Consider the following 27,598-nt stretch of genomic DNA (forward strand, 5'->3'; position numbering starts at 1 on the left):
AATATAAATACTCTTAAACATCTTGTGATCTTGTCCCACCTTCTAATAATGTAATGTGAAAATGGAGGCACTCACGTAAAAAATAAATGTGAATTAGGTCAAATTTGTCATATAACAAAAAAGGATAGTTAATATTCAGTCTTTATAATTTCAACTGATTTTTAATCAGGTTCTTATAAATTTTTTTTCTTTTTATTAAGTCCTTGTAATTTCACATGTTTTGAATTAGGTCTTTATAATTTTTTTTCTTATCAGGTCCTTGTTTTATCATATTTTTAATTAGGTCCTTGTAGTTTTTATTCTTTATTCTATAAATAATAATATTTTATAAATAATAAATTATTATAATAATCTTATGTTAGTATTCTTTTAAATTTTTAGTTAAACATATGTATTATTTTTCAATTCTAATTTTTATAATTATAAAATTCAAATTATAATAATAAAATTATTTAAAATTAGAATATAATTATAAATAATTACATTTTATTATAATTGATTACTATAATTAATTATTAATTATTAAATGATTATATTAACTATTTTGTATAAAATATTTATATTCAATTAGAATTGATTATTCTAATTAATTTTAATTAAAAAAATCATTCTATTAATTATTTTGCCCAATTATATAATTATTAATTTAAAATGAAATTAATTTTCAAGATAAATTTTATAAATAAATTTTTTTAAATTAGAAAGGACCTAATTAAAAAATAAGGTAAACTATAAGGACTTGGTAAAAAAAAAATGAAAGGGCCTAATTAAAAACACCTGAAAGTAAAAAGACATGATAAAAATTTTTTTATAAAGACCTAATTAAAAATCAAATGAAATTATAAGGACCTAGAGATTAATTATCTCTAAAAAAATCTAAATTTGTCAAAATATCTTTTAGAGATAATTAATCCGCAAGTCCTTATAGTTTCAACAAATTTTAAATTAAGTCCTTATAGTTTTTTTTTCTTTTTATCAGGTCCTTATACTTTTACCTGTTTTTAATTAGGTCCTTGTATTTATTTTTCTTTTTATCAAGTCCTTATAAGTTCACTTATTTTAATTAAGTCCTTGAATTTTTATTCTTTATTTTATAAATTCTAATAATACTATTATATAAACATAAAATAGTATATATTATTTAATATTAGTTTATAAACAATAATATTCTAAAGATATTGAATTATTATAATGATTTTAATTTTTTCTGCAAAAAAATTAATTGTTCTAAAAATTTTCCTGAATTAATTAATTCCATTACTTTTTTATTACATAAGTATTAATTTAATTTAATTATTAATATTTTATATTTCATTATTAATCTATTTAATTAAGCTTATATTTAATTAATAAATAAAAATTAAAACTACATGGACTTGATTAAAAATCTAATGAAATTATAAGGACTTAATTAAAAAAAAATAAATACAAAGACCTAATTAAAAAAAGGTAAAAGTATAAGGATCTAATAAAAGAAAAAAAACTATAGAGACCTGATTCAAATTTATTGAAACTATAAGGACTTGTAGATTAATTAACCCTATCTTTTATACGACCTGCTTCCCTTTTTATAATTAATCTTAGACTCACGTAAATAAAAAAATAGTTAAAATAATTAAATGTGTAGAAATTGAAAATTTTTTTCCGAAAATCTCCTTATTTATGAAAGAGAGAATGTATAAAAAGTGAACAAAAAATTATTATAATAAATAGAGTTATGAAAGAGAGAGAATGTGTGATGAAAAAAGATAATTGTTTGGAAAATGAGATAATAAATATATTTAGTATTAGAATAAGTAATTAATATGGGTAAAATAAGAATTTGCTATAAAAATTAAAACAACTTGTAAATATTTGCTTATATCTAGGAAAGAGAAAAGAATGATAGTTGTTAATTACAAAAAAGATAATTAATCTCTAAGTTTTTATAGTTTCATTTGATTTTTAATTAGGTTCCTATAAATTTTTTTTTATCAGGTCCCCATAAGTTATTAACTTTATCCTAAAAGCATTAATTTTGTTCATATTTAATTTAAAACTTTTACTCAATTAAAAATTAAGTAAACCAACTTTGATTGATAAAACAATAGAAAACACCTTGGAGAAAAAATATAGTTATTATAGTTAAAGTAATAAACTTGTAGCTACCATCATTTTATTACTTTTTCTTATTCTTATTATAAGTTTTAAATAAATAATCTGTGTAAACAAAAATTAATAAAAATAAATAAGTAAAAAATATATTTCTTTTTTTAATTATATCCATCCTTAAAGTAACCGAGGAAAAAATGAAAAATAATAATATAGAGAAATGGAATGAGAGAGAATGTGACAAAAATAGAACAAATAATTAAGAATAAAATTATAAAAAATTCAAATATTAAAACAACTCAAATTAAAACTGATAAAATGAATCACATTCTCTTCTAACTTTGGAACTTATAAATATGATGGGAGGCAGCATAAATACTCTTAAACATGTTGTGATCTTGTCCCAGAACAAATAATTAAGAAGAAAATTTTTAAAAAGTTCATTAAATATTAAAACAACTAAAAGTAAAATTTATAAAATAGATCACATTTTTCTCTAACTTTGGAACTTATAAATATGATGGGAGGTAGTATAAATACTCTTAAACATCTTGTCCCACTTTCTAATAATGTAATACTCTTCCGACCCTAAATATAAGACCCTTATACACACTAGTATAAGGGTCTTACATTTAGAACTGAAGGAGTATTAGAATGCAAAGAGGCATTCACGTTAAAAAAATAAATAAATGTGATAAAAATTAGAAAAAAATATTATCCATAGAAACAAATCTAAATTTGTTATATAAAAAAAAACAATATAAATTTGTCAAATATCTTTATAAATTAAAATCGAATAAGGGATATGCCCCTTATGTCATAAATACGTAAAGGATAATAATATTTCATAGTAAATACACTTTTCATTCCAACACAGTAACACCTAAGTCAACGGTCACAACACTGAGCACTGAACCGAAGTATCCAACTCTCGTCCTTCCCTTCACTTGCACAGATCCTCATGTTGTAAATGTGGCAGTGTTTTGCATCAGCAACGCCTATCTCCCCCACTTCATTTACCATTATACCCTTGGATCCTACCCTTCCTCCCTTCTTTCTGCCCAGTAAATTCCTCCTTCCTATCTGTCCTTCCTCGTCATTTCGGAACCGAGCTCTCACCCTCTCTCTTCCCACCCCTCCCTCCTCTCTCTCCAGTTTCGCCCATCTCTTCCCAAACCCCACACAATCAGCACTCACAACACCGTCAATCGAAGCGCAAAACCACCGCGAGAAATGGACAATAGTGGCAGCAGAGCCGAAGCCGAACGGTGGCTCTACACCGCCAATAAGCTCCTCAGTGCACGTGATCTGCACGGGGCTAGGTCTTTCGCGGTTCGAGCCCGTGAGTCCGATCCCACATTTGACGCTTCTGAGTTGCTGCTCGCTGTCATCGATACCCTCCTTGCCGGTGAGACTCAGATCAATGGCCTCCATGATTGGTATAGCATCCTTCAGATTCTGCCTTATACTCACAATATCGAGTACATCGCCTCCCAGTACCGTCGTCTCGCTCTCCTCCTTGACCCTCATCGTAACCCTTTTGCGTTTTCTAGCCATGCGTTCACGCTCGTTCATGACGCGTGGTCTGTACTCTCCAATCCAGCTAAGAAGGCTATGTACGATAACGATTGCTGTCTCACCGCCCCTCCTCCTGCGGCCCCTCCCCCGCACTGTTCCGGTGGCAACGGTTCATGCACCGGACCCGGTTCCGACTCCGAACCCAACTCCGATGCCTAATCCACCCTTTGTTCAGCGGCAACAGCAGCAGCAGCGAACTCCGGCGAAGAGGGGCCCGAAGCCCAAAGAGAGGGCTGGTGCCGGAGAACAAAGGCCGAGTCCTAACATTGCGACGACGGGGACGACCTCGCAAGCTCGGACGAGCGACCCGGTTGAGTCTGAAACCGGTTCGAGTTTCTGGACGGCGTGCCCGTACTGTTACGTTATGTATGAGTACCCGACGTTGTACGAGGACTGTACTCTAAGGTGCCAGAGCTGTAGAAGGGGATTTCATGCGGTGAAGGTGCGGACGCCGCCGGTGGCGGGGAAAGATTCGTATTATTGCTGTTGGGGGTTTTTCCCGTTAGGGTTTTCAGGGGATTTCAAAGACATAAGTGGGACTAATTCCAAGTGGAACCCATTTTCTGCAATGTTTGCATGCCCTTTGAGAGGAGGAGGAGGAGGAAGGGGATCTCAGAAAGGACCTTGGGTTTATCATGATGATGAAGCTGCTGCTGCATTCATTGAATTTTCTGAGCCAAGTGATGATGATTCGGATGATGCTGACTGGGGAGAGAGGGGGAGAGGGGGCGAGTAAGAACAAAAGCAAGAAGCTCTGGTAATGCTAGTGGTGGTGATGCAAGAAGGGCATTTTCTGAAAGAACTAGGAGAGGGAGCCAGAGTGGGTCCGGACATGCCAATTGAAAATGGTGTGGTTGGAGACGGTGGGTCTGGTGCGCCAAATACTGTGAGGGCGGAGTTGAGTAAAAAAGCTGCAAATAGCTCGAGAAGAAGGGGTGCAGGGAATCTGGGGAAATTGGATTTGAATGTGGAGTTTAGTAATGAGGTGGAAGAGCCGGCCCCGGCAGTAAGAGATGGTAATGTGGCTGGAAATGCTGAGGAGAATATAGAAGGGAATGCATTTTTTGAGGGTCTTGATGAATTCCTTAACAGCTTGCCCATTCTCAATGTTGTGGCAGATGACAAGGTTAAGGGCCACTAGTATTTAAAGCCGCCTGTATTTTTGTTCACTGTTGTAGATTTTGCTATTTGTAGTTGTATGCATGCTTGTAAGTGCTGTAGTAAGAAGTACTGCAAATCATCTTCCAGTTAATCTTATAATAATTTGCGGCAATTTGTGCATACTTCTTGAAATATTTTTGGGTTGCCTTTTCTGAGGTAGGTTGCACCTTTCAGAAAGGAAAAAAAAAAAAAAATATATATATATATATATATATATCAGTGATTGAAGTTTAATAGTCACACACTCCCTAATAAACTATGGGGGCTTCATGTGAAGATAAAAATCTAACTTTATTATCCTTTACATTACAAGTTAATTTATATGTTTATATTAGCTGGTTGATAGCCTTATTGGTGCTTTGAAATACTAGATTGCCATTCTCCTCGAGAACCATCATTATCTGCTTCAATAGCCGATGACAACTTAAGTATTCTATGTTTCGAATGTATCTACATGCAAACATCAATTTGTAATAACACATTCTCTTAGCTCCGGTATGTAACCATCACAGTCTTGATACATCTATGTATTGTCTTATATTATTTTTTTGGTGATTATTTAGGTATTATTTATTGGTATATTGATGGTGCTAACTAATCTAGTTTATAAATTATTTTTCTAATGCATACATGTGTTTCTCTGCCCCCCTCTCTGCGTCTCTGTGGTTGTAGAAGTATTCTTGCTGCAGGTTTTGCTTTTGTTTTCTTGAGAGATGCAAATGACCTGTATCTTGCTTATATCTGTCTGATGAGTTATGGATGCCCTGAAACTGAAAAGATTGGAAGAAGCAATTTCTTGGTTTACTACTAAATATAATGCTTTTCCATTGTATTATATGCTCTTACCTTTGCCTCATTATCTACCTCCAGGCCTGTTAGGACTATTCCAAGGTTAAGTACTCGGTTAGTTACGCAATGCTCATGGCTAAAGGGAGAATCATATTTTCTTATGTCTTGACTGGTCTACTTGCTTTAGCTGACCCAAAAAGCTACTTACTAGATCCATCATGAGTTCATTATGTGTGTTGTTTCTTTGGTCATTTTGTGAAGCATTTTTCAGTTTACGTGTGAATTGATGACCGAGATGCTGTGCACTGATTTCTCTGTGCTCTTTTTTGCTTCCAGAGATTGTCTGATTTGTTGATAAATGTTATTGACTTTATAGCTCCATTCACGTTGTAGGGTTTTATGTTCTGATTGAGGCCTAGCTACACGCTTTCAAGATTGGATTATTTGTTGGTCTCTAGAAAATGTTGATGTGTTAATGGTGGTTCTGCATTCTGAATTATTACCTATGCATTTATGATATATAGTCATGTAGTGAGTTCTGAAGTATTAGATCTAAGTAATGGGATTATTTATAAAAACAGAAGAGAGCCCATGACTCTAGAAAGTACTGTATATATCTTTTATTTTCATCACATGAAAATTCGCTTTCTTCTGTCAATATGTTGAATGGAGACTTGGGTACATGAATCGGAAGGAGGTCCCAATGCTGATTGTGTCCCCTTTATTTGATCAAAAGGAAAAATTAGCAGAAAATGAATCAGTTTGGGAGTTGATTGTTTGAAAGATATTTTCTCCAACAATCACTTGATGTGAAAATTATTGCTTCCTGTTTCAGAATCTCATTGTCTAGGGAAGTTGATTCTTTGTTTCTATCTGTTCATTGCTGCTTCTTTTATGTTGGAAGCACAGTGATCATAATCAGGGTCCAAACCCTCTCAACGTGAGAGAGTTTGCTCTCTCTCTCTCCAAATATTTTTCAGTTTCGTTTAGTCTGTAACTATTAATGTTATTTTTGTCTAATTGTTTTGATTAGGGGGATTTTCTTGTACTCAGTTTTTCACTGTCACACAGTTGTCAGTTTCAGAATGCACATCTCGGGCCGCATGAATAATGGTTCTGAGTAATCCTATAAAAACGTGATGCAAGCTTAAAATTTGAATGTGCCTCTTAGGATTGGTGAACCTTTAAAAAAAAAAAAACAAGAAGAAGCATAAATTGGTGAAACTGAAAAAAAAAGGTATAAAAAAGGGCTTTTTAAAAGCTTTTTTTTTTTCCTGTAAATTGAGACAAATTCCTTCACATATTTATTTCGCATACCGTAAAATTATTTTTAAAATTATGGTTTGGTTTTTATTTAAATATCTTTTGGGTATTACTTAGACCTTGTACAAGCCAAAAAAAAAAAAAAAGAAAGCAAGAGAAAGCTTGGTCTTTTTTTTTTTTTTTAAACCAAGCACAGATATCTCTTATTAAAGCCAATGACATCCGAGATATTATTAAGTATTGGATATGAGTACTTCTTACAATAAAAAATTTTAGTTGGTCACATTGTGTGGAATAAGTTTTTTTTATTAAACTTAATCCCTTTTAGTAGCTTAGTCCAATTTTAATCTACATAAATAGTATATCATGTTCTTGCGCTTCAACTGCACATTACAATATTAGTAAATTAGTAAATAAGATTGTCTTTAATCAAAGGATACTTTAATAATAGTAACATTTAACCAAAAGCTAAAATTATTACTTTTGTTTTATTTTTATATGAATCACTTAATAAAGGTGATGACCCAATAATTCAATGTTATCCCATTGAACTCTTTTTGTTTTTTTCTTCTTCTTTTTTTTCATTTGGAAGGCTTATATTTTATTATAAAAAAAGGGTGGGGCCTACATTTTGTGACAAAAAGTCAAGGTCACTTTGTGTGCGTGTTGTTTTCAAAATGTCAAATGGGAACTTGTGATCCTCTTATAGTGCCGTGCTGATCTGTATATTCCAAAGACAGGTTCATCTTTTTATACGAAATACTTACTTTTTTGTAACAGTAACTTTTGGACACCTTAAATTTTAAGTTTTTTTATTTGTTATTTTTTAATGACAAAAAATTATTTTTTAAATGGAAAGATAGCATCAATTTTTTTGGCCTCAACTTTAGCCTAAAAAAATTTAATCCTTCGTTGTAAAATTTATTGTTAAAATGTAATTAAAAAAATATACTTTTTTAACATGGTTAGAAATAGGTTATACATATGCATTGGGGGGGGTGGGGGAAGAGCTATCAGAAAATATGTTGCATCTGAATCCAAAACAAATTTAAGGTACTTTAAAATACTGCTGATCAACTTCGAATCAAAAATTAAAACTGATCAACTAGTGTAACAGTGGAAACTGAAACATACTGGTAGATTGGTGGAAAACTGAATTGTTTGTCGCGTACCTCAGGAGGGTGGGACGAGAGAGACAATCCGAATTTGAGAATGACTACCCTAAAAAGGAAAAAGCTTCACCTTCACGGTATTCTGGTGAACTTGTGGTGAATGAAGTAGCTACGGTGCAAAAGTGTCTTTCTTTCTCACTTTTTCTCTTCTTTTCCCTCTTAATTTAGATTTCTCCGTTTTTGTTGGAGACGACTCGACTCGGAGATGCGTCCTGATCCAAACTTTACTTTATCCACCCTTTAAAATAATTCCCCTGCCATGACTATTTCACTCAATTCTCAATTCGTACTGAAGGAGAAGCGAACCCATTTTTGTTTGGGCTCTCTGATATGACCGCTTCTGCTGCTCCAATTTCGGTTTCAGGTGACCCCTTCGTTTCCATCTCCAAGCCCCTTGCTTTACCCTTACCCTTCAATTCTTCCTGCATTGTGCTTCATGGAGCTACATTGAGGGCTTCAAGGGTATTTCTGTTGTGTTATATGATTTACCTCCTGGATGCTCTTTTGTTCTGAATGAGCTCATTGTACGACTATTGCTGTGGCAGATCTTTAGGTTTAAGCTGGAAATAAGGAAAACCGAGCTCACCCATTTGAGATTGTTGAAGGGTTTGAGGTTAGTGGTTAACTTCCCCTCGGTATCTGCTTAAAGTGAAATTATTACTATTAGATTGCTTACTGTTGACTTCCTTTTATCTACTTTAACAGGAATGTCTAGAATGGTTGTTCTTAACTAATCCCCTGGTTCTTTGGTGGTGACGATCTTTATACCTGTCTGATTATAAGAATAGCTCTGAGTTAAAATCATTCGGGAGGGAAATTATTAGTAGATGGATCGGTTGTTGTTTACCATTTTTTCATCTTAAATTGTAAAAACTTTGAAGCTCCCCTCAACAATGGGTAAATTACATAGATTGAAAAGGAATATAAGACTTTTGATCTTGGCGTGTCTTATATGTGGATACGCTTAACTTGAGCGATCTATGCCTGTATGATAACACCAAAACCCTTAATCACTATTCTATATTGAATACTGATGTGTGTAATGTGATCCCATGGTGTTTCATTGTTCGATTTTAATTCTTTGTGGTTTAATTGAACCTATAATTCTACTCTGGATTTTGTATCAACACTTTGAAGTCAAAGTTAGAATAACAAAGCGATTTGTTCTTATTGTGATGAAATCCAGTAAAACCGTTTTTTGCATTGTTCTTATGTTTGTAGGAGCAACAAAACTTCAGATTTGAAGGCCTCCATGGGTCCTCCTGGATTTAACCAGCAACAGGAAAACAAGAATCCAGAAACTATGACAGAAGCAGAAAAGGGGCTTGATCTATTTAATGATCTGAAGGACAGGTTCTTAAGTTTTAAAAAGAATAAATACATGTAAGTTTCAGTATTGCCTTGTTCACAAGCGTTTTGCTTCTAATAGTGATAAATGGAATAAAATTCTTCAAGATTGGTTTCTGCTTTCTGGCAGGGGAAACTTAGAACATTTCCAAAATCTTGCCCAGGCTCAATTTCCAAAGGTAATTACTCTTTGTGTCTTTCCCCACCCTTTTGACTAAGCATTCAACTGTGTTTTGCTTTATCTTTTTGGGCAAGTGCTTTAATTTGTCTTGTGGTGAAATTAATTTTTCTTGACTAACATTTGCAAGAACAGTTCATGGTCATTGCTTGTGCAGACTCTAGGGTTTGCCCATCATATATTCTGGGATTTCAACCAGGTGAAGCTTTCATGATTCGGAATGTTGCTAATTTGGTAACTTCATTCGAGGTATACGCCTACGTCATCGAAACTATTATTGTTGTTGCACTGGGAGGTAGACCCTGCCTTCCCTCAAAGTCTTACCCATATTCCTTGATGCAGAATGGACCATCGGAGACAAATGCTGCTCTAGAATTTGCTGTGACCACACTGAAAGTAAGACATTATTACCAATAAATTCGGGAGCTTTAATGGTGTTATTCATTTATCTCTGTACATTTTGTTTCTTTGGTCTGTTAATTATTTACTTTTCCATTTCTTAAACCCAGCCGTAAAGCTATCTAAGTTCATTACAAAATTCAATGAGAACCTTGAAATCCGCTATGTAGAGTAACTATGATTATGAGTTCATTTTATTCTCATGGACCATTCACAACCTAGGATGAGAGAAATAAAATTATCGTAGTTATAATACTGGTTGATCTTGTGTTATATCTTCAATGAACTGCTTGGGTGACAAGTTTTGAGCTCAATATGTGAAAGGAAGCAGGGGAAACATATATCACAGTAGCAGCAATGTTAGGTCATCTGCGTATGATTATTAAATTTGCGACATAAATGGATTTGAGCAATAACATTAAGCCATACGTTGCAATAAAACTTGTAGCTTGGTTTTGTGACTTTGTGTTATGTACATGGAGGACTTTTCAGCTTTTAGATATATAACCTTCTGTTCTGACAACATATAGTTTTATATTTGTTTGATCTGAAAGATAAAACTTATTCTCACTGTAGGTGGAGAACATCTTAGTCATTGGTCACAGCTGCTGCGGGGGAATTCGTGCTCTTATGGGTATGCAAGACGATGCAAATGGAAGGTTGAACTTAGATAAATATAAATATTGTTTTCCTTTCTGTGATAAACAAAATTACGTTTCATTTTCTTACTTGGTTATTTTTATTCCTTAGCCTCTTAGAAAGCTGGGTTGTTGCTGGAAAAAATGCTAGAATAAAAACTGAGACTGCTGCTTCTGGCCTTGACTTTGATCAGCGGTGCAGGCATTGTGAGAAGGTACATTTCATGTGCTTTAGGTGAATCACCTAATTTATAATTTCTAATATTTTTATCTGCTAATGTATTCATAATGTCTAATATCTTCATTCCCTGATGAATGATATATCTTAATAGTTAGTTGATGATAGATCTTAATGACGTTGTACAATTAACGAACCTCACATAGTAGTGAGATTAATCTTATTATTGTTGTCATATATTTATTTGCTCTTGCATGTTGAGGTGAATGACTTAATTTATTTTGTCTAATTGTTTTATCTGCTAATGTATTACTTTGTTTTTCGTAATTATACATCACAGTTTTCTGTTTTCCATCAACTTCTTGAGTGATATAGAATGAGCCTTTGCAAAATGTTAATTCTTAAAGAAAACGGATGGAGCCTGAAGGATTCAAGTGGATTTTATGCAGGAATCACTCAACCATTCCTTATTGAACCTACTTACTTATCCATGGATAGAAGAAAGGGTGTCCAATGGAGAACTGCTCATTCATGGCGGTTATTATGATTTTGTTGAATGCTCATTTGAGAAATGGACTGTGGATTACATGAAAATGAAAACAGAAGGAACTGATGTGTTAGTAGTGAAAGACAGAGTGGTTTGGTGCTAAACTTTTGCTTTTGTTTTCCTTAGTAGTGGATTTTATTGCTCTGTTAAAATAAATACTTCCAAGTGAGGTAATTGTATAATCTATACATTTACTTATTATTATGTTGGGTTGAGTAGAGAGCATGAATAACCCTTAAATAAATTTGTCAGTATTAATATTATAGAAAGAAAAGAATTATGCAAATTGCCTTTGTTTAGGTTCCACATTGCTCAAATATGACTGGAAGTATAATATCAGTTTTTTATTAAAAAAATCATAACAAGCAGCCTGAAATACACACACATATCATTTGTATTATATTTAACTTAAATTTTTTCCTTATTTAAGTGATGTAATTTTGATATTACAAATGATTATTCTTACAATATTCAATGTATGGAGCTTGACATTTAATAATGTATACGTGTGTTGTAAAACATCAATTTATATTGGTCAAACATGTAAGTAGTTCACACCTTAAAGCAGTACATCAATTTTTTATTGTTGATTGTCATTTAACTATTTTAGAATTCTCAAAATTTCATTGTAATCTTATAACCTAATTCATTCATGCGGATGGGGTTGTGTAAATGTTAAAAATTTTATAACATGAACTTGAATAATAATATATACAAAATGTTCATATGATTATTTTCGTGGTACTTAAATAATAAATATCCAAACCTATGTTTTTCAGAAAACAAATGACTTTAAAAGCATATTATCCCTGCAAAATCCGTTTGGTCAAATGAAAAATTTATCCATGAAGACTAGTCTCTGTTTTGAGAACAGCTTGATATATGCAAGTTTAAATATTCTTCATCACCGAAATTAGTTGGTGGGCGAAATTTCCTTGTCTTTTCTCATCAAAACTGTTTTTCCCCCCTGCAAAATATATAGTGAGATATGTTAGCTAATTCACTTACAAACTTATTTTCTCCAACATTACAAGTCCTTTGACAAATTTTTTGCTTAATGAATTTTGAAACTTTTGAACAGAATTACTAACAAGCTAATTAAGTATTTTGAAGTGATATGTGTTCTGTCATTATCCTCTATCTTACTTAGTTGTTGTTAGTTTATGTATTTTGTTTATTATATAAGTAAAAGTAAGACTCCAAACTCCAATTTTATTGCGCCACATGTATATCTCCTGTAATTACAAGCGGGCAGTGGCTCTTTGTTTTCTGGGACACAATTACATGTGGATCTTTTCGTGAAAATTATGAGGAAATTTTCAATATATATATATTTAATTGATTTATTATAAATATTTGATCTTATTGGAATACTCAAGTCGTATTATTTAAGAAACTTATATATGAGATTTAAATAAATAAAAATAAAGAAATTATAAAATATTCTTTTCATTGTAACTTCTCTTCAAGTTGTATGATAAAAATATGAATGCATAATCTTTTGCCTTGAATATTACAGGCAAAATTGGTTGTATTTTTTTTTTTTTTAAAAAAGCCTATATATATAAGTAAAAGTAAGACTCCAATTTTATTCCGCCACATGAATCTCTCGTAACTACAAGTGGCTCTTTGTTTTTTTTTTTAAATTGAATTACATGTGGCTTTTTAAGTAAAAATTATGATCATAAGGAGAGCATGTTATATAAAATGAGGAAAATTTTCAATATATATTTTGATACTATAAATATTTGGCTTACAATAATCAATGTAGGCAACATGAGATTCAATAATCTAATTATCTATAAATTCACTTAAAATAATGTTACAACACATTCATTCACATTTAAATTCTGCTTCTTGTGCTTTACACTGGCAACATCTCGTGTCATTCTGTTCCTAGCTTACAACACTGTAAAAATCACATATAAAAACATTATTAATTCAAATAACAATATATAGATAAAAATATAACATGGTGTTTGTGCGTAATAATTTTACAACATGAATTCGAATAATAATATATAAAATTAAAAAATCTGTAGATGATTTTTTGATAATTTTTTAAATAATAAATATTAAAACATGCAGTAGGGGAAAATGATTTTATAAATATACAAACCTAAAAAATTTGTCAGCCCAGGAAAAAAAATCATCAGACTTGGGGTCTTTTTCCACAAAAAGTTCTACGTTATCCAATGTATTCGATATTGATAAATTAAAATATTTATCATCACTCAAATTTGTTGGAGAGGAATTTCCTTCTTTCTGCCCTTCCGGATCATCGTCAGAACTACATCGCAAGAAAATTTTTTCATGAACAATTTAAATCAATACTCAAACTTTATTATCTAAGGAAACTTATAAGTGAGACTTGAATAAATAAAAAGATATGATTTTTCCATAAATCGTATTTGATTTTTTTTCATTATTTTCATCAAGTTCCATCATAAAAATACGATAAGTGCATGTGCCTGAATATTACATGTAGAAATGATTGTTTTGAGAAAAACCTATGTAAATATATATATATATATATATATATATAAGCAAAAACAATTATGGAAATATAATCAAAAAGAAGGAGAGAGCACACAGAAATCTTGGATATGAGTAATTTTTTAAAATTATGTATAAAAGAGTGTGTGAGAATCTTGAAACTTCTACAATTAAATCCAACAATTTAGTTAATTTAACTATATTATACTTCTATAACAAAATAATTATCCTTATTATTCTTCATACCTTAAGTTTGCCTCTAACCACGAAGAGAAGTCATCTATGGACGTGTTTGTCTCTTCTTCCATGCTCTTGGCCGGTGGAATTCTCTGATTATCTTTCTTTCCCGTAGAAATTGGTCTTTGAATATTTTCTTTTGGCTCTGTTCTTACTTCTTGTTTGTTTGATTATGATCCTTTTGCTCTTCGTGATATTTTTGTTGGTTTTCTTCAGACTCTTTTCTTCTCTTTTGTAATTTAATATTTCTATAATTTTGTCTTATCCTGCAGACAACATAATCTTTCATCTGTAAATTACAAAAAAAAAGAATGTTATTAGTTAGTATAAACTCCAATAGAAACAGAAATATAAAATTGAAGTATGGCATGATAAATAAAAAGGAGGCAAGTACACTATAAAACTTTGTCTCACGTTAAAATTAAGGCATCAAAACAGAATTTTAATTTGTGTAAAGTTAAAAGATTAAAAATATAGCTTTGCTGATCAGTGAATAATATTTAAGAGAATGAAACTTTGAATGAGAAAAGACTCACATGGAGGTAATTAGAAGGAAATAGCGATGGATGAAGAGAATATTCGTGCATGATCCATTTTCCATCTTGATGAGTTCCACTTTTCTCAAACCGAAACCTCTTCATGAATCCAATAACCACACTTTGATTCATATTATTAGAATTGTTGATTATGATCTCTTTGGCAATAGCTTCTCCTTCCCAAGACCCTAATCCTACCTTCCTCTCTACGTTCTTAGCTCCAGCATTCTTTCTCTTCAATTTTGTGAATACGTACAGATCTTCATAGTGAACTGATTTAACCACATATTCACTGAAACATTCCCAGATTTCCCAGGGATTCTCATTTCCATAAAGATCACACTCTGCGATTAAGCCTTCGAAAGGTAATTGTTGTTGGATGACTTTATTGTAAAGATAATCTCTGATGAGTTCATGATCTTCTGGACAGAATCTCCACCCAGTTGGCATCTTATATGATGAAATCATTTTCTTATTCTCTGATATAGTTATTTGATTACTTGTTGATGTATGGCAAACAATCTGGCTCAATATATAAAAAGAAGATTAGGTTTTTTTTATTTTATAAAAGGTAAATTTTATTAAACCTGATAAAAAGATACATACACTAATTAATAACTGAGCTTTACTTAAGATAAAACAAGATAGAACGTAAGAGCCCAAAAAATAAAACGGACATGAAGAAAAACAACTGTAGAAGGAACCTAAGCCAAGCAATACAGTATATTTAAGACTAAGAAATTGTACAATTAAATTTTACAGTTTTGTAAATCCTCTCAAATTTATTGGTTTTAAATTGTTTTAGATTTTGTTAAATTTTTGTAAGGTGTTACTTTATTTTATCCAAAAGCGTACTAGTAGATAATAAACACCAAGTTATTAAGAAAGTATTGGTAAACAAATAACATTTGTCACCATATATGTTTATCAAAAAAAAAAAAATGATATGATACCTTATAACCAAGTACAAATCACTTTGATCATGCCTAATAAAGAAAATAATATCATATTGTAACTTCTAGATGAAAATTGATGATAAAAAAAAAATTCTAGATGAAAATCCTAAAATCCTTTATTAGTTTTCAAAATCCAGGGGAAGAAATCCATACCTTGTACGGAAAATCAAAGCAGAGAATAGATTTGCGTGTTAAAATCTTATATTTATTATGCATGATCAAATATCTGATAAAAACTATTAATTTGATACGCGTCATTTTAGCAAGTATTAAACAAAAGGGAAGAAAAAATAATATTTGAGGACCTTCTATGGCTTCTAATTATTTTTAAGGATCATGAATTCTAAGAATATAATTCTTTAAAGACGATCAAGTTTCTGGGTTGCAATAAAAATTTTCCACATATTTTCAACTAAACACAATTTCTTCTCTAAGCATAATATTGCGCATGACTTGCGGCTTGCGAGTACACACACGAAATCAACTAAGAAAATAATATAAAGATGGCGATTATACCTTTATTGTTTTCCTTTTAGCAAATTCTGACTTTATTCTCTATATTGTTCTAAGACTCTCTTTTTCTCTTGTCGCACTCCCTTGACCTTTATTTATAGAAATTCTGTTTTCTTGATATGATATTTATGGAGATCCTAAACTTAGGGTTTGTTAATATAAGATATTAATTAGAAAATCTCGCCAATAATGATATCAATTAAAATCTTGATAGATTATAACATTTGGATGTACAGAGATAATATAAATCTATAAGTATCAGCCTCTCTTTTTAATTAATTGAGGACTGAGAGATAATCCCCGACGATATTGACTTTTCTATTGATTTTAAAAAAATAATAAAATATATATTGTATTTAAGTCTCCAATTTGTTAAGGACCAAAAACTAATCCACCAATCTTGTGTGTGTGGCTGTGCGTGTTAAAATCTTCAAGCACCCTATCATTTGAATCATAGATATATCGACTTAACAATTTGATAAATTGATTTATGTTTGAATTAATTTGGAAGATACAGTTTTATATTATCCTAAGAATACTAATAGATAATATATATATATATATATATATATATATAAACTCCATCCTTAGTAAAATATTAGTAACCAAAATATACTTTTTCTGCACATATCAACTCACTATAAATACAAATATTTTGTTGTCTTCTTAATTTATATGGTCCCAATGAATGCTTTAATTTATATTTATAATTCAAAAATGTATAAATTTTATAGAGGCAAAAGAAAATACCATTGAATGAAAGTATTTTTTTTGGCATTGTTATTCATCTTATAAAGAATACAAAATACTTTGCATCGAATAAATGTATTTAGAATTTACACTACATATTATATTCTAGAGTGATTCCTTCCTAAATTATGTTCTTGGTGAGTCCTGAAGTATCATTTTGCCAAAAATTAAGGTATTTAGTTATCATTAAATTACTTACAAAACCTTCAAGTGTCATTCTCCCATAAAGAACAACTAAGCAATATATCCTGTTCTCGTTAGTAATTTTTTGTAAAATTTTAGATTTGATCTATTTTTTTAAGTATGGAATATTAGTTTAATTTGAAGGTAAAGAGCCAACCACCTCATTAATTAGTCAAAAAGCTTGAGTTCCCAAATTCAGAAGCTGGTGAGCTATATCAAAACTCTCTCAAAGTCTCAAAATGTCGTGTTGTGGTTCTCCAAACTCAAGTACACTTCTCCCAAGAACGAACTAAATATAAGAATTACATGACCAATTTATAAATATTTAAAAAAATTAGTTAGGTGTTTTTTTAAAAAATGTGTTGCTTTTTTAAAAATTACTAACGTGGCACGTGTTTGGTATCATGTGGGACGCGTATTGGCTATATGGACGGACTTTCTAGCCACGTCGGACTCCATCACATCCCCATTTACCAATTACCCCATCGGTCCCACCGCAAGTCTTGGTTAACTAACAAAGATGTCAAAGTCTGTTTATGTTTATGGTTGTCCAAACCGCTCAGATCCATCACCTACCTCTATCTATATAAAGACCAAGAAGCTCCATATCGTATCTCATCAAAGCTCAGATTAAGCACATACACCTTGTATTCTCTTCTTCTTCTTCTTCTTCATCTTCATCTTCTTCTCATAACTCAGCCATGGCTTCTTCTTCTGGGAAATCCTTCATCACAGCTTTGCTTGTGGCTCTCACATTCTCAAGCATGATGAGTTCAAGTTTAGCAGCTCGTCGTCTTCTTCAAACGACCCAGCCTGCGATACCAAACATGCCTGGAATTCCAAGTAACTTGCCTAAACCTACAGGATTACCACCTTTGCCTTCAATCCCAAGCAATATTCCTCCATTGCCTACAAATCTCCCAAATATGCCAAAACCCAATGCACTTCCTCCTCTTCCTTCTATGCCTCAGATCCCAACACTCCCACAGGCCACACTTCCTCCACTGCCTAACATTCCTTCTATTCCCAAAATTCCTACCACTCTGCCATCCATCCCTTTCCTTTCTCCTCCTCCTTCCAATTAATATCACAAAACATGGTTCACTAGCTTGTTCCTCATCTTGGTGTTATCATAGTTGCTTCATCTATCATTGTATCTGGTGGTGCTCGGCAGCATGCCGGCATATATACGTATAATTCATTATTTTTATAGGTTTGAATTGCTTTATCTTACTATGTCTGTGTTTCTTCTCTTTCCGATCGATGTGATGACATTTAGAACAGTGTATTATTTTTTCTTTTATTGATTGTAATCTTTGTTTTCACACTTACTATTATACAATAATGCAGTGAATGCAATGTTCAGCTTCTATCTCATCCGAAACTTCTAAAACCCTTATATTAGAGCACTGTATATACATATATATACATGCATAAAATTAGACAGTGAAAAGAGAGAGAATTGCTTATTTAAGTGACGGAATGAGGGTCGTCAAAAGCGAGTTCTGTTATGGGTCGAAATATTGCACTGGGAATACTCTATTAATGATAATAAAAGTTTGGCGCTTACATTCACATACCACATAGCACCTTTAACAAAAATGGCAGCAAAGAAATAGCCACCGAGGAGAGAGGAAATCTGTTTAGAAAGAGAGAGATCACAGAATCATATCTGAAAGGGCCAAATATTAAGTATAACTTTAAAATTACTAATTAATTGTCCTCTATCCTTGTCATTCACCTCCCTTCTCGTATTCTCACATTTCCATCCCCTGTTTCTGAGTCCTTCCATTATCCAGAAAGCCTCAGACACTCTTGATGCATGATGGAGCCTGTGGATGATCAGAACAGCTACTACAGAACCATTAATACCTGAAGTGCGATTTTTAACCTCATGTAAAATGCTTAATACTTTCTTCAACCCACCCGCTTTGCAGAGTCTCCATATAAACATCCCCAAACTGAACGTACTTTAAAAGAGACGCCTTACCAACGGGGCTGGGTCTGCCGTGCCGATGTAACAAATGACAAATCAAAGTTCAAATGGAAAAAGTGTCTACATTTAATATGCCCAATATGCCAATAGGGCACTAATAGAAGGATAACTGTGCTTAATTAGGGGGAAGAGAGAGAGAGAGAGAGAGAGAGAGAGAGAGAGACGCTTTCTGAGTCATTTCCTCAAACATTTTCTCTGCACTATCCAATTAGTATCCATCAGATGCCAGAGCAGCTGTCAAAGCGAGTTAGACATCTAGCTTCCTGTATCCGCAATAAGATATGGTACTTGCCCAGATGGGTAAACAGAAAATTTCAGGACTTTAATCTGCATCAAGGAGAACCAATGGCACTCACAGTGTCAAGCTTGATGAGTAGTAGCCTCGCAGCTCGTCATCTTCTTCAATTTCTATTGCAATTTTACGAACTCAATAACCTTGGAAGTTGCAAGTTTGTCTATCAAATCTAACATTTAATTTCCCTAATCTAACTCTGCTATTGCCAACTTTGGTTTCCTCCATTTACTTCTTCTATGTGATTGCAAGAGCTCAGACCACTAGAAGATGAAATTGACGGTGACATTGAAGGGATCTACAAGTCTAACAACACTAAATTCAATGTCAAATTAAAAACGTGCAAGTTTGTCGATCAAGGACTTACTTTATGATCCTCAAGGACAAAGAACATGATTTCTATTGCAATTTACGAACCCAATAACCTTGGAAGCTCCTGATTTTTGTTCTCTCATGATTTATTTGTTTTTTTATGACCAACATCAATGAGCCTATCCAGCACGTCATGCTTTTTAGACATTCTTTGAAAATGTCTCTGTAAATCTCTATGATCAAGAGAATAACAAGAATACGCGAACAAAAGACATATGTGATTTACAATACATGCAACATAGTTTTATGACACTTCCATTGCAATATATGCTCGACTTGCATGTGGCTTTTAGTATTCTTGTGGGTTCTTTATGATATTTCATTTGATCCCGATCCTTATCATAGGTACCTACTAACAATTTTACATAAATTAATAAAAATAGCTAAAATTAATTAATATTTATAAAATATCAAAATTACCCTTAACTTTACATAAGATACAAAGACTAGTCACACCTTTATTTGACATGACTTCATGAGTTTTCAGTAGGCGTAAAATGGGCAATGTTGTGCCTACTATATGGTTCTTCGTATGCTCGTAGACTCCTTCTTCCGTCTTGTCTTTCTTTTCTTCAGTTGTTTGCTTCTTTGATTGCATTGTTGTAGGTTGAAATTCAACTTAGGTTTTCTCTGTGTTAGTCCTCGTGCTTTTGGGATTCTCTCCCAGTTGCTGTATCTTCATAAGGTGGTTTATGTTATTCACTTCTTATGTTGTATAGCATTTAATTATTCTGAGAAATGCTTGTAAGATATGACTGGAACTACAAACAAAATAAATTATAATTCTCATAAAATATATAACAATAATTTATTTATTTTTTTGAAAATTTGAAAATCATTTTATTTTAAGCTTAAACAAATTGTCCATATCTCAGTCTCATAAAAACTTGTTCTCTTTCTAATATTTAATATAAGAGTTATTTAAATAATTTGAGTAAATAAAAAAAATCAAATAAATTAGTCAAATCTAATAAACGTGACATTATCTATTTAAAATAACCGTATATAAATATTAGCTTACATATTAGTCGTGAGAGATAAAGTAAATTAAGGACCAAATTATATTCTTCACCTTCTCTTATATTAAGTATTAGAAGAAGTACTTGATAAAAAGTTTCGGCGATTAAGTACATGTAGCTCACATGCCATTGTTAATTTACATTTTTTATTAGTTGTTAGCGGTTGGTTCCTATCACCTTACTTGTCAACTTGTACTACATTCGGTCCTAATTATAAAAACTAGTTGACTAATTTGAGGAGATTAAGGAGATAAGTTAAGTTAGTTATTTGTAATAAATAGGTGTTGTCTTTCCTAAAATATCTTTATTAATTAAGTGTGTGGGCTAGAATTATCATTGTTAGAAAGACTACCTTAGAAAAAAAAATATAAATATGAAAGACAAAATGGATTGGGATCTTATATTTAGGAGAGAAATAAAAATCAAACAAGATCTTATATTAAGAACCGGAGGTAGTAGTTGTTTCTTCTAAATATTTCAACCCCATTGATTATTACTTCTTTTTTTCTTGGGCCAACCCCGTTAATTATTACTTCACAAAGCAGTTATGCAACATTTTTTATTTAATTGCAGTTGGAGGACGTAACTATAAATGAAAAATCACGTTTAAAAAAAAAGAACATAAAACAAAATCTCCGATAATGGATTTTCTTTTTTTTGGGTCTCTAATTTGATCGATGGTTTTTTTCATACATGATAGATGGATTGCCAATCAATGTTAATTTTTTAATTAATATTAATGTTTGTGTTGATTGTTATTCTGGACCATGAAGGCCCAAAATTCCTTTTTGGGTACTATAAGGCCCAAATCCTTCTGTTTTAGCTTGGGGCGGTCGAGCCCATATTAGGGTCCGATGACACGCAAAGCGTAACTACAAAGCCCATACGTGCTAAGGCCTTAGGTTTTCTCTCTTGTAGCTCAAGCTCGCGCTCGAAGTAGTCGACGCTCTTACAGAGAGTTCGTTGCGGCTGGAGCAAGGGGAACAACATGAAGGTTCATATTCATGCCAATTCTTTATCCTCAGCGATTTGATCTCCTGGTTTGTTTATAGTTTTATTTTCTGTTTGTTTGTGTCTGAGTCTCCTGCGATTCTGCAGTTCAACATTGCAAATCCCACCACTGGATGCCAGAAGAAGCTGGAGATCGATGACGATCAGAAGCTGTAAGATTTTTGCTTCTCTAATATATGTGTTCCAATTTTCATCTAAGTTTTCACTGCGGGTGTACAGGAATAGTTGTTTCGTTAGTTGAACAGTTCAACATTCCCCTGACAATTCATATTTATTACAAGGAATCTAAAGTCTGGTGCTTTTTATATTATTCCAACGATTATTTGGCCATACCGTTGGTCTTTAGATTTCTGAAAAACATGAACGTCATCGAGAACTCTGTAACTGCATTTACTGTTACTGGCGTGACAAAGTATCATGATTGTATCTAGTACTTGTTAAGGATTTTTTTTTTCCCCGTCCAAAGTCTAAGTCACTTTAGTTGCTGTGAATTATTCCATTGGGTGTTAATATGTGATTGAGCTATCTTCTCGAGGCTTTTTCTTATTGTTATTATGTTATACATCTTGTGCAGACGAGCTTTTTGGGACAAGCGGATCTCACAGGAGGTTAGCGGTGATGCTCTGGGAGAGGTATGCCCATAGTCATCATTTTTGTCTATTTCAATTTGAAGGAACGTACAAATTTATATATATTCAATGTATTTTTTACGCCTTTCAATCTACAGGAATTCAAAGGCTATGTCTTCAAGATCACTGGTGGTTGTGACAAACAAGGTTTCCCAATGAAGCAAGGAGTGCTGACCCCTGGTCGTGTTCGTCTCTTGCTCCACAGAGGTAGGTTTATTTTAAATCCCGATAGGCTTGTTTTCAAGTGCTAGACTCCTATTAATGTGCTGTAGATTTTGGGTAGGCTGTTATTGGTATACATTTTGTTTAGTTGGCCTGAAAGTTCTGTGAATGTTTTCATTTGTTTTCCTACGTTTGCTTTCAGAATTAAAATGAAAATTTTATTCTTATACTGTATTTTTCTGTTCATTAAATCATGGCTTTCATTTATTATCCTTTTTGTTTTGGGGACCTGTGGTGGCCAGCCAAGCTAGTTTCCTCATTTAGAGCCTTTGTTCATTTTACTATTGTTGTGCTAACTTTTGTGCATTGGTAATCTGCGCAGGAACTCCTTGCTTCCGAGGATATGGAAGGCGCAATGGAGAACGCAGGAGAAAGTCTGTGCGGGGGTGCATTGTGAGCCCAGACCTCTCTGTTCTGAACTTGGTAATTGTGAAGAAGGGTGAAAATGATTTGCCTGGACTCACTGATATTGAGAAGCCAAGGATGAGAGGTCCCAAGAGAGCGTCCAAAATCCGCAAGCTGTTTAACCTCTCCAAGGAGGATGATGTGAGGAAGTATGTCAACACCTATCGTCGGACCTTTACAACAAAATCTGGTAAAGTCTTGGGTGCCTCCTCCTTCTTTGTTTACTTTTGTCAATTTCAAAAGAATAAAAGGGGGGAGGTGGTCAAATGTATTTGAGGATGGTATCTCACTTTGCCTTCAATAGCATAGCTAGTTTCTAATTCTGGTATTTTCTATAGTGATTAGTTAACCTCCATCTTTATAGATGGAGATAATTTAAGAGGTGGTGAAGTTAAACTCAAGGTGAATAATATTCTGAGCATTAGACTCTTGCTTTCGATTTTTCAATTCATATTCTTTATGGTGACTCTGCTTCTAGATCTTGTCACAATTTTATAGTTGCAGCCTTGCAGGTTGCATTTACTGTTTATAGTCATGCTTAGGCTGCAAAATTTTATTATTTTGGATATGTGCAAAATATTTTTTTATATTAATAAACAACGAATATTCATTGTCTGACATTGCTCCTTGATAGAACATGAGCTTCTGCTGTTAAGAAACACTCCTAGCCACTGAAATTTGATCACGTGGCTTTTGTGGTGCAACGTTCGAGTCAAACAATTACATTACAGATCAGAAGATTTCCATAGTAGTTTGCTAGATTTAGCTAAAGACGACTGGGGGATGAGAATAGTCTGCTGAAATAGATAACTGTTTTAGATTATTTAGATTCAGAATTGCTCATAATGGTCACGAATGTGGTTTTGCTGATCAACATGCTTGATTGCAGGCAAAAAGGTGAGCAAGGCTCCTAAGATACAAAGACTAGTCACACCTTTGACCCTCCAAAGGAAGCGTGCAAGAATTGCACAGAAGAAGAAGAGAATTGCCAAGGCCAAATCTGAAGCAGCTGAGTACCAGAAACTTCTTGCCTCAAGGTTGAAGGAGCAGAGGGAGCGCAGAAGCGAGAGTCTGGCTAAGAGAAGGTCCAAGCTTTCTAGTGCCAAGCAATCTGTCGCAGCATAGGTCTCTTTCTGAGAGAATGTGTTAGTTGAACAGGCCTTTTCTGAGAGAATGTGCTAGTTGAACACACACACTCTCTCTCTCGTTTTTTTTTTTTTTGTAAACATTTCTCTTGAGTTTTGACAAAAATATGTGCGTCATTTATTAGCATTGAGTATTATTTTAAGTTGAGCGATTTGTTTCTCTCTGTTTTTTTTTAATAACATCTTTCTCTTGTTTTTCAAACAAAAATGTGTGTGTCATTTATCACTAGCGTATTAGTGTAAGGGTGTGTTTAGATTAGCAATGAAAAAGTATTTTTTTTAATCTGAGTTTTACAGAAGTCAGATTGAAAAAAAGTCAGATAGTGTAATGTGATTTATAGTTAGATTGGATTTTGTAAAAAAGTCGATTTGAAAGGCTGAAGTTTATTTGGATGATTAATGAAAAAGTAAGTTTGAATATAAAATGAGTAAAAATGATATAAATTTTATTATATATAACAAATAAATGTGGATGACATGGTCATTTTTTATGTAAATGACACTTCTTTTGAGACAAGAGAGAGAGAGAGTATCTCATTTTCATAAAGTTTATTTTTTTTCCCATCCCACTGCGATACATCCTACAAGCAACAAAAGATAACTTCAATGAAAAACTACTTATTTTTATAAAGCTCATTTTTTCTTATTATGATTCCAAACAAAAAGTTATAGCTAGAAGCTAGTTTTACTGGTAACAAGCCAGTTTGGGATTACAAAACATGATCCCAAACACACTCTAAGTTGAGGGATTTCTTTTTTACTTGCAAGTACCTAGTTAGCAAGTAGCAACTCAAAAATGAAACATGTGTGACCTTAAATATGATGCCGTAAGTTCCAGTGCAGCACAAAAAAAAAAAAAAAGATTTGAAAATTGCTTGAGCTCCAGATTATTAAATTTCGAGATGTTATTTATTCTTTTACGAATATTTGAAGAGGGAAAAAAAAAAAACTGTTCAACCAAAAGTTAGTTTAGAGGTGACGATCAACATCAATATATGTATGGTCGGACGATAATATTGTGATGACTCTGATACTTGAAGGATAATGTCACTTCAATAAATAATTTTAGTATAACCAGTGCTTGACGAAATAGTTGAGGCCAAAAATGCAATTTAACCGGTAGATATTCTAAAAGAATCATCATGGCATTCAATTTTTCTCTGTTAAAAATAATCCAAAATAATTAAAGATGAATCATGTGGGAATACTTTAATTAAAAATTTGTCCGTCCGGTCCCAAGTCTAATCCTGTTGAGGCTGCCAAACCTACGAGTCTAGCTAGAATGGGAGCTGAATTTTCAATAATCCTGCGACAAAAATGGTAGAAACAAAAACACATATGAATTCCTGACCTAACAAAAGAAAAGATCCATCGATGATCTCGTCGCATTTCCACCTATATATATTACCTCCAATGATAAATATAAGAATTAGTCAACTAATTTAAATAGATTAAAAAACTAAGTCAAGTTAATTGTTTGTAATAAATATGTGTTGTGTTTTCTAAAATATCCTTACTAATTAAGTTTATTGAATAGAACTACTATTATTAGAAGGATTATTTTTTTAAGAAAAGTATAAATATGAGAGACAAAATATATTAGGATCTTATATTTAAGATCAAAATAAAAGTCAAACAAGGTCTTATATTAAGAACCAGAGATAATATATATTATTTTCAATTCTAAATATAAATGTTAGCTGGCGATTCTTTATTTCCCTACAAAAATGTTAGGAAGAGAGTTGCGCTCATCCATGATCCAAAGACAGGAAAACTAACTCATGATCTATTAGGTCCTATCCCTACCGGGCATGGAAGCAAGTCAACCAAGCCCTTTCTTTTTCTGGCTTAATAGGCAGGAATCTTCCAACTTCATTCAGTTGCGAATATGCCTTCCTCTGTGTTGTGAGATTATCCAATTCTTTCACTAGCTGAACCTAAGGACAATGGGTGTTAGTTAACAATTTTAAATATAAGATTTCAATTTACTTTATCTTCTAAATGTATAATATGTTCTCAAATATACTTCCATCCAAGTATATTTTTAATATATATATGATTGAATACAGGTAGTTTAAAGAAGTCAACATACATTTATTACAAAAATTAATTTAACTAATTTATTTAGTCTCTCTAAATTTGTTATCTAGCTTTTATATTAAATATTAAAGGTAGTATATGTATAAAGGAGACCAAGAATGTACGTATATATAACTGAATCTTCATCAAAACTCATCAAACCAGCTTCTGCATCAGCCGTGGCTTCTTTTTCTTCTGCAGGGAAATCCATGGTCGTAACTTTCCTTGGGGCTCTCCTTTCAAGCATGATGATGAAGAGTTCAAGTTTGGTAAGAGCTCGTGAGGTTGCTATTAACATTTTGCCACGTAATTACTAGAGGCAATTCTGACGCACCTCCTTTAACTATATATGCATCCCATTCCAGCTCCGCCCCTCCCACTCCCACGCCATGCCAAATCTCCCTAATCATATACTAGCTACTGCTTTTAATATAATACTACCTCGTGTGCTATTTATAAAATCTCACTTATACATTATAAATGTGATCTTATAATTAGGCCCGGGATAATATCTATTTTATAGTATAATTTTGCACTATAAAATGAATTTTACATATTAAGTACATCTCCTATGTATATGCCATATCCTCCCTCTAGTCCATAATATTAGAAGTTGGCTAGAAAATAATTATTGCTGAATATATAAAACTTAATCAGAATAATTAATGTGATTTTTTTACCTTTGCCTCTATTATAAATAGGAGAAAGGGTAGAGATAAGAGATAATAAAAATATAAAAATACAGATAACTTTATCATTTTTAGAAATAGTCCTATCCATTTCCTCTGTCTCTATTTACAGGTTTTGTTTTGTATACGTAACTTTTTAATTTTATTTTTATTTAATATATATTATACTCTATAAAAATAAAATCAACATAATAATAAATTGAGAATAAGATTGTATATTTATATAAAATTTTTTTCTCTAACTCCCAAATAGAACAAAAAGTTTCTTATCTCTAAATATAACAAGCACAAAAGTACTACACACACTCTGTTGTTTAAAAAAAAAAAATCGAAATATCATTCAAGATCATCAACAAAAAATTATGTCATAAAATCGACGTTTTTGTTGGTAAGATTTTCAAAACAAGTCTTATCTTACTAAGTAGAGTTGGCTGTATAGATCACACGAAGGCATTGTAATCTGTTAACAATCAAATCCTCAAATATGCAGTTAAACATTCTTCTCTTACCATCGCCTTCTATGCACATATTTATACCACCTCAAATGATTATCAATAATTTTCTCTTCAATATACACCTCGCCTACTCTTTCTTTAAAATGATCATTTCGAATTTTATCTTTCACAAATTAAGTAAACTAAAAATGAATATTTTAGTAACAAATCAAGAAAAATTAACACGAATATTTTTCACAAATCAATTTTTTTATTAAATAAATACACAAAAT

At 32.3% G+C, this 27,598-nt stretch overlaps 6 protein-coding genes across 6 annotated transcripts; 5 read left to right on the forward strand and 1 right to left on the reverse strand.

The window, feature by feature from the left end:
• Positions 1-3,314: 3,314 nt before the first annotated feature.
• LOC114728896 (protein ADMETOS-like) lies at positions 3,315-3,759 on the forward strand (the record flags this gene model as incomplete). Its single annotated transcript, XM_028915854.1, has 1 exon — positions 3,315-3,759. A coding segment is annotated over exon 1 (435 nt), but the record flags the coding sequence as incomplete, so codon positions are not given.
• Positions 3,760-3,767: 8 nt separating this feature from the next.
• Positions 3,768-4,405, forward strand: LOC114728891 (uncharacterized). The gene has a single exon (XM_028915849.1). It carries the CDS (start codon positions 3,821-3,823, stop codon positions 4,403-4,405), a length of 585 nt encoding a protein of 194 aa, XP_028771682.1. The 5' UTR covers positions 3,768-3,820.
• Positions 4,406-7,972: 3,567 nt separating this feature from the next.
• On the forward strand, positions 7,973-11,633 carry LOC114728895 (beta carbonic anhydrase 5, chloroplastic-like). The gene is made up of 9 exons (XM_028915852.1): positions 7,973-8,516; positions 8,600-8,667; positions 9,276-9,437; positions 9,532-9,580; positions 9,715-9,828; positions 9,922-9,975; positions 10,555-10,637; positions 10,729-10,831; positions 11,244-11,633. Exons 1-9 carry the CDS (start codon positions 8,385-8,387, stop codon positions 11,442-11,444), a joined length of 966 nt encoding a protein of 321 aa, XP_028771685.1. The 5' UTR covers positions 7,973-8,384; the 3' UTR covers positions 11,445-11,633.
• Positions 11,634-14,574: 2,941 nt separating this feature from the next.
• Positions 14,575-15,060, reverse strand: LOC114728893 (NAC transcription factor 47-like). The gene has a single exon (XM_028915850.1). It carries the CDS (start codon positions 15,058-15,060, stop codon positions 14,575-14,577), a length of 486 nt encoding a protein of 161 aa, XP_028771683.1.
• A 2,579-nt stretch (positions 15,061-17,639) lies between these two features.
• LOC114728897 (protein PELPK1-like) lies at positions 17,640-18,389 on the forward strand. Its single transcript, XM_028915855.1, has one exon. It carries the CDS (start codon positions 17,714-17,716, stop codon positions 18,095-18,097), a length of 384 nt encoding a protein of 127 aa, XP_028771688.1. The 5' UTR covers positions 17,640-17,713; the 3' UTR covers positions 18,098-18,389.
• A 3,214-nt stretch (positions 18,390-21,603) lies between these two features.
• Positions 21,604-24,255, forward strand: LOC114728889 (40S ribosomal protein S6). Its single transcript, XM_028915847.1, has 6 exons — positions 21,604-21,685; positions 21,790-21,854; positions 22,277-22,334; positions 22,430-22,538; positions 22,876-23,148; positions 23,848-24,255. The coding sequence occupies exons 1-6, from the start codon at positions 21,680-21,682 to the stop codon at positions 24,081-24,083; spliced, it is 747 nt and encodes a 248-aa protein (XP_028771680.1). The 5' UTR covers positions 21,604-21,679; the 3' UTR covers positions 24,084-24,255.
• Positions 24,256-27,598: the final 3,343 nt, after the last annotated feature.

This window comes from Neltuma alba, unplaced genomic scaffold (assembly GCF_004799145.2).
Source record: "Neltuma alba isolate B1F8T4 unplaced genomic scaffold, ASM479914v2 tig00012580_pilon, whole genome shotgun sequence".
Lineage (NCBI taxonomy): Eukaryota > Viridiplantae > Streptophyta > Magnoliopsida > Fabales > Fabaceae > Neltuma > Neltuma alba.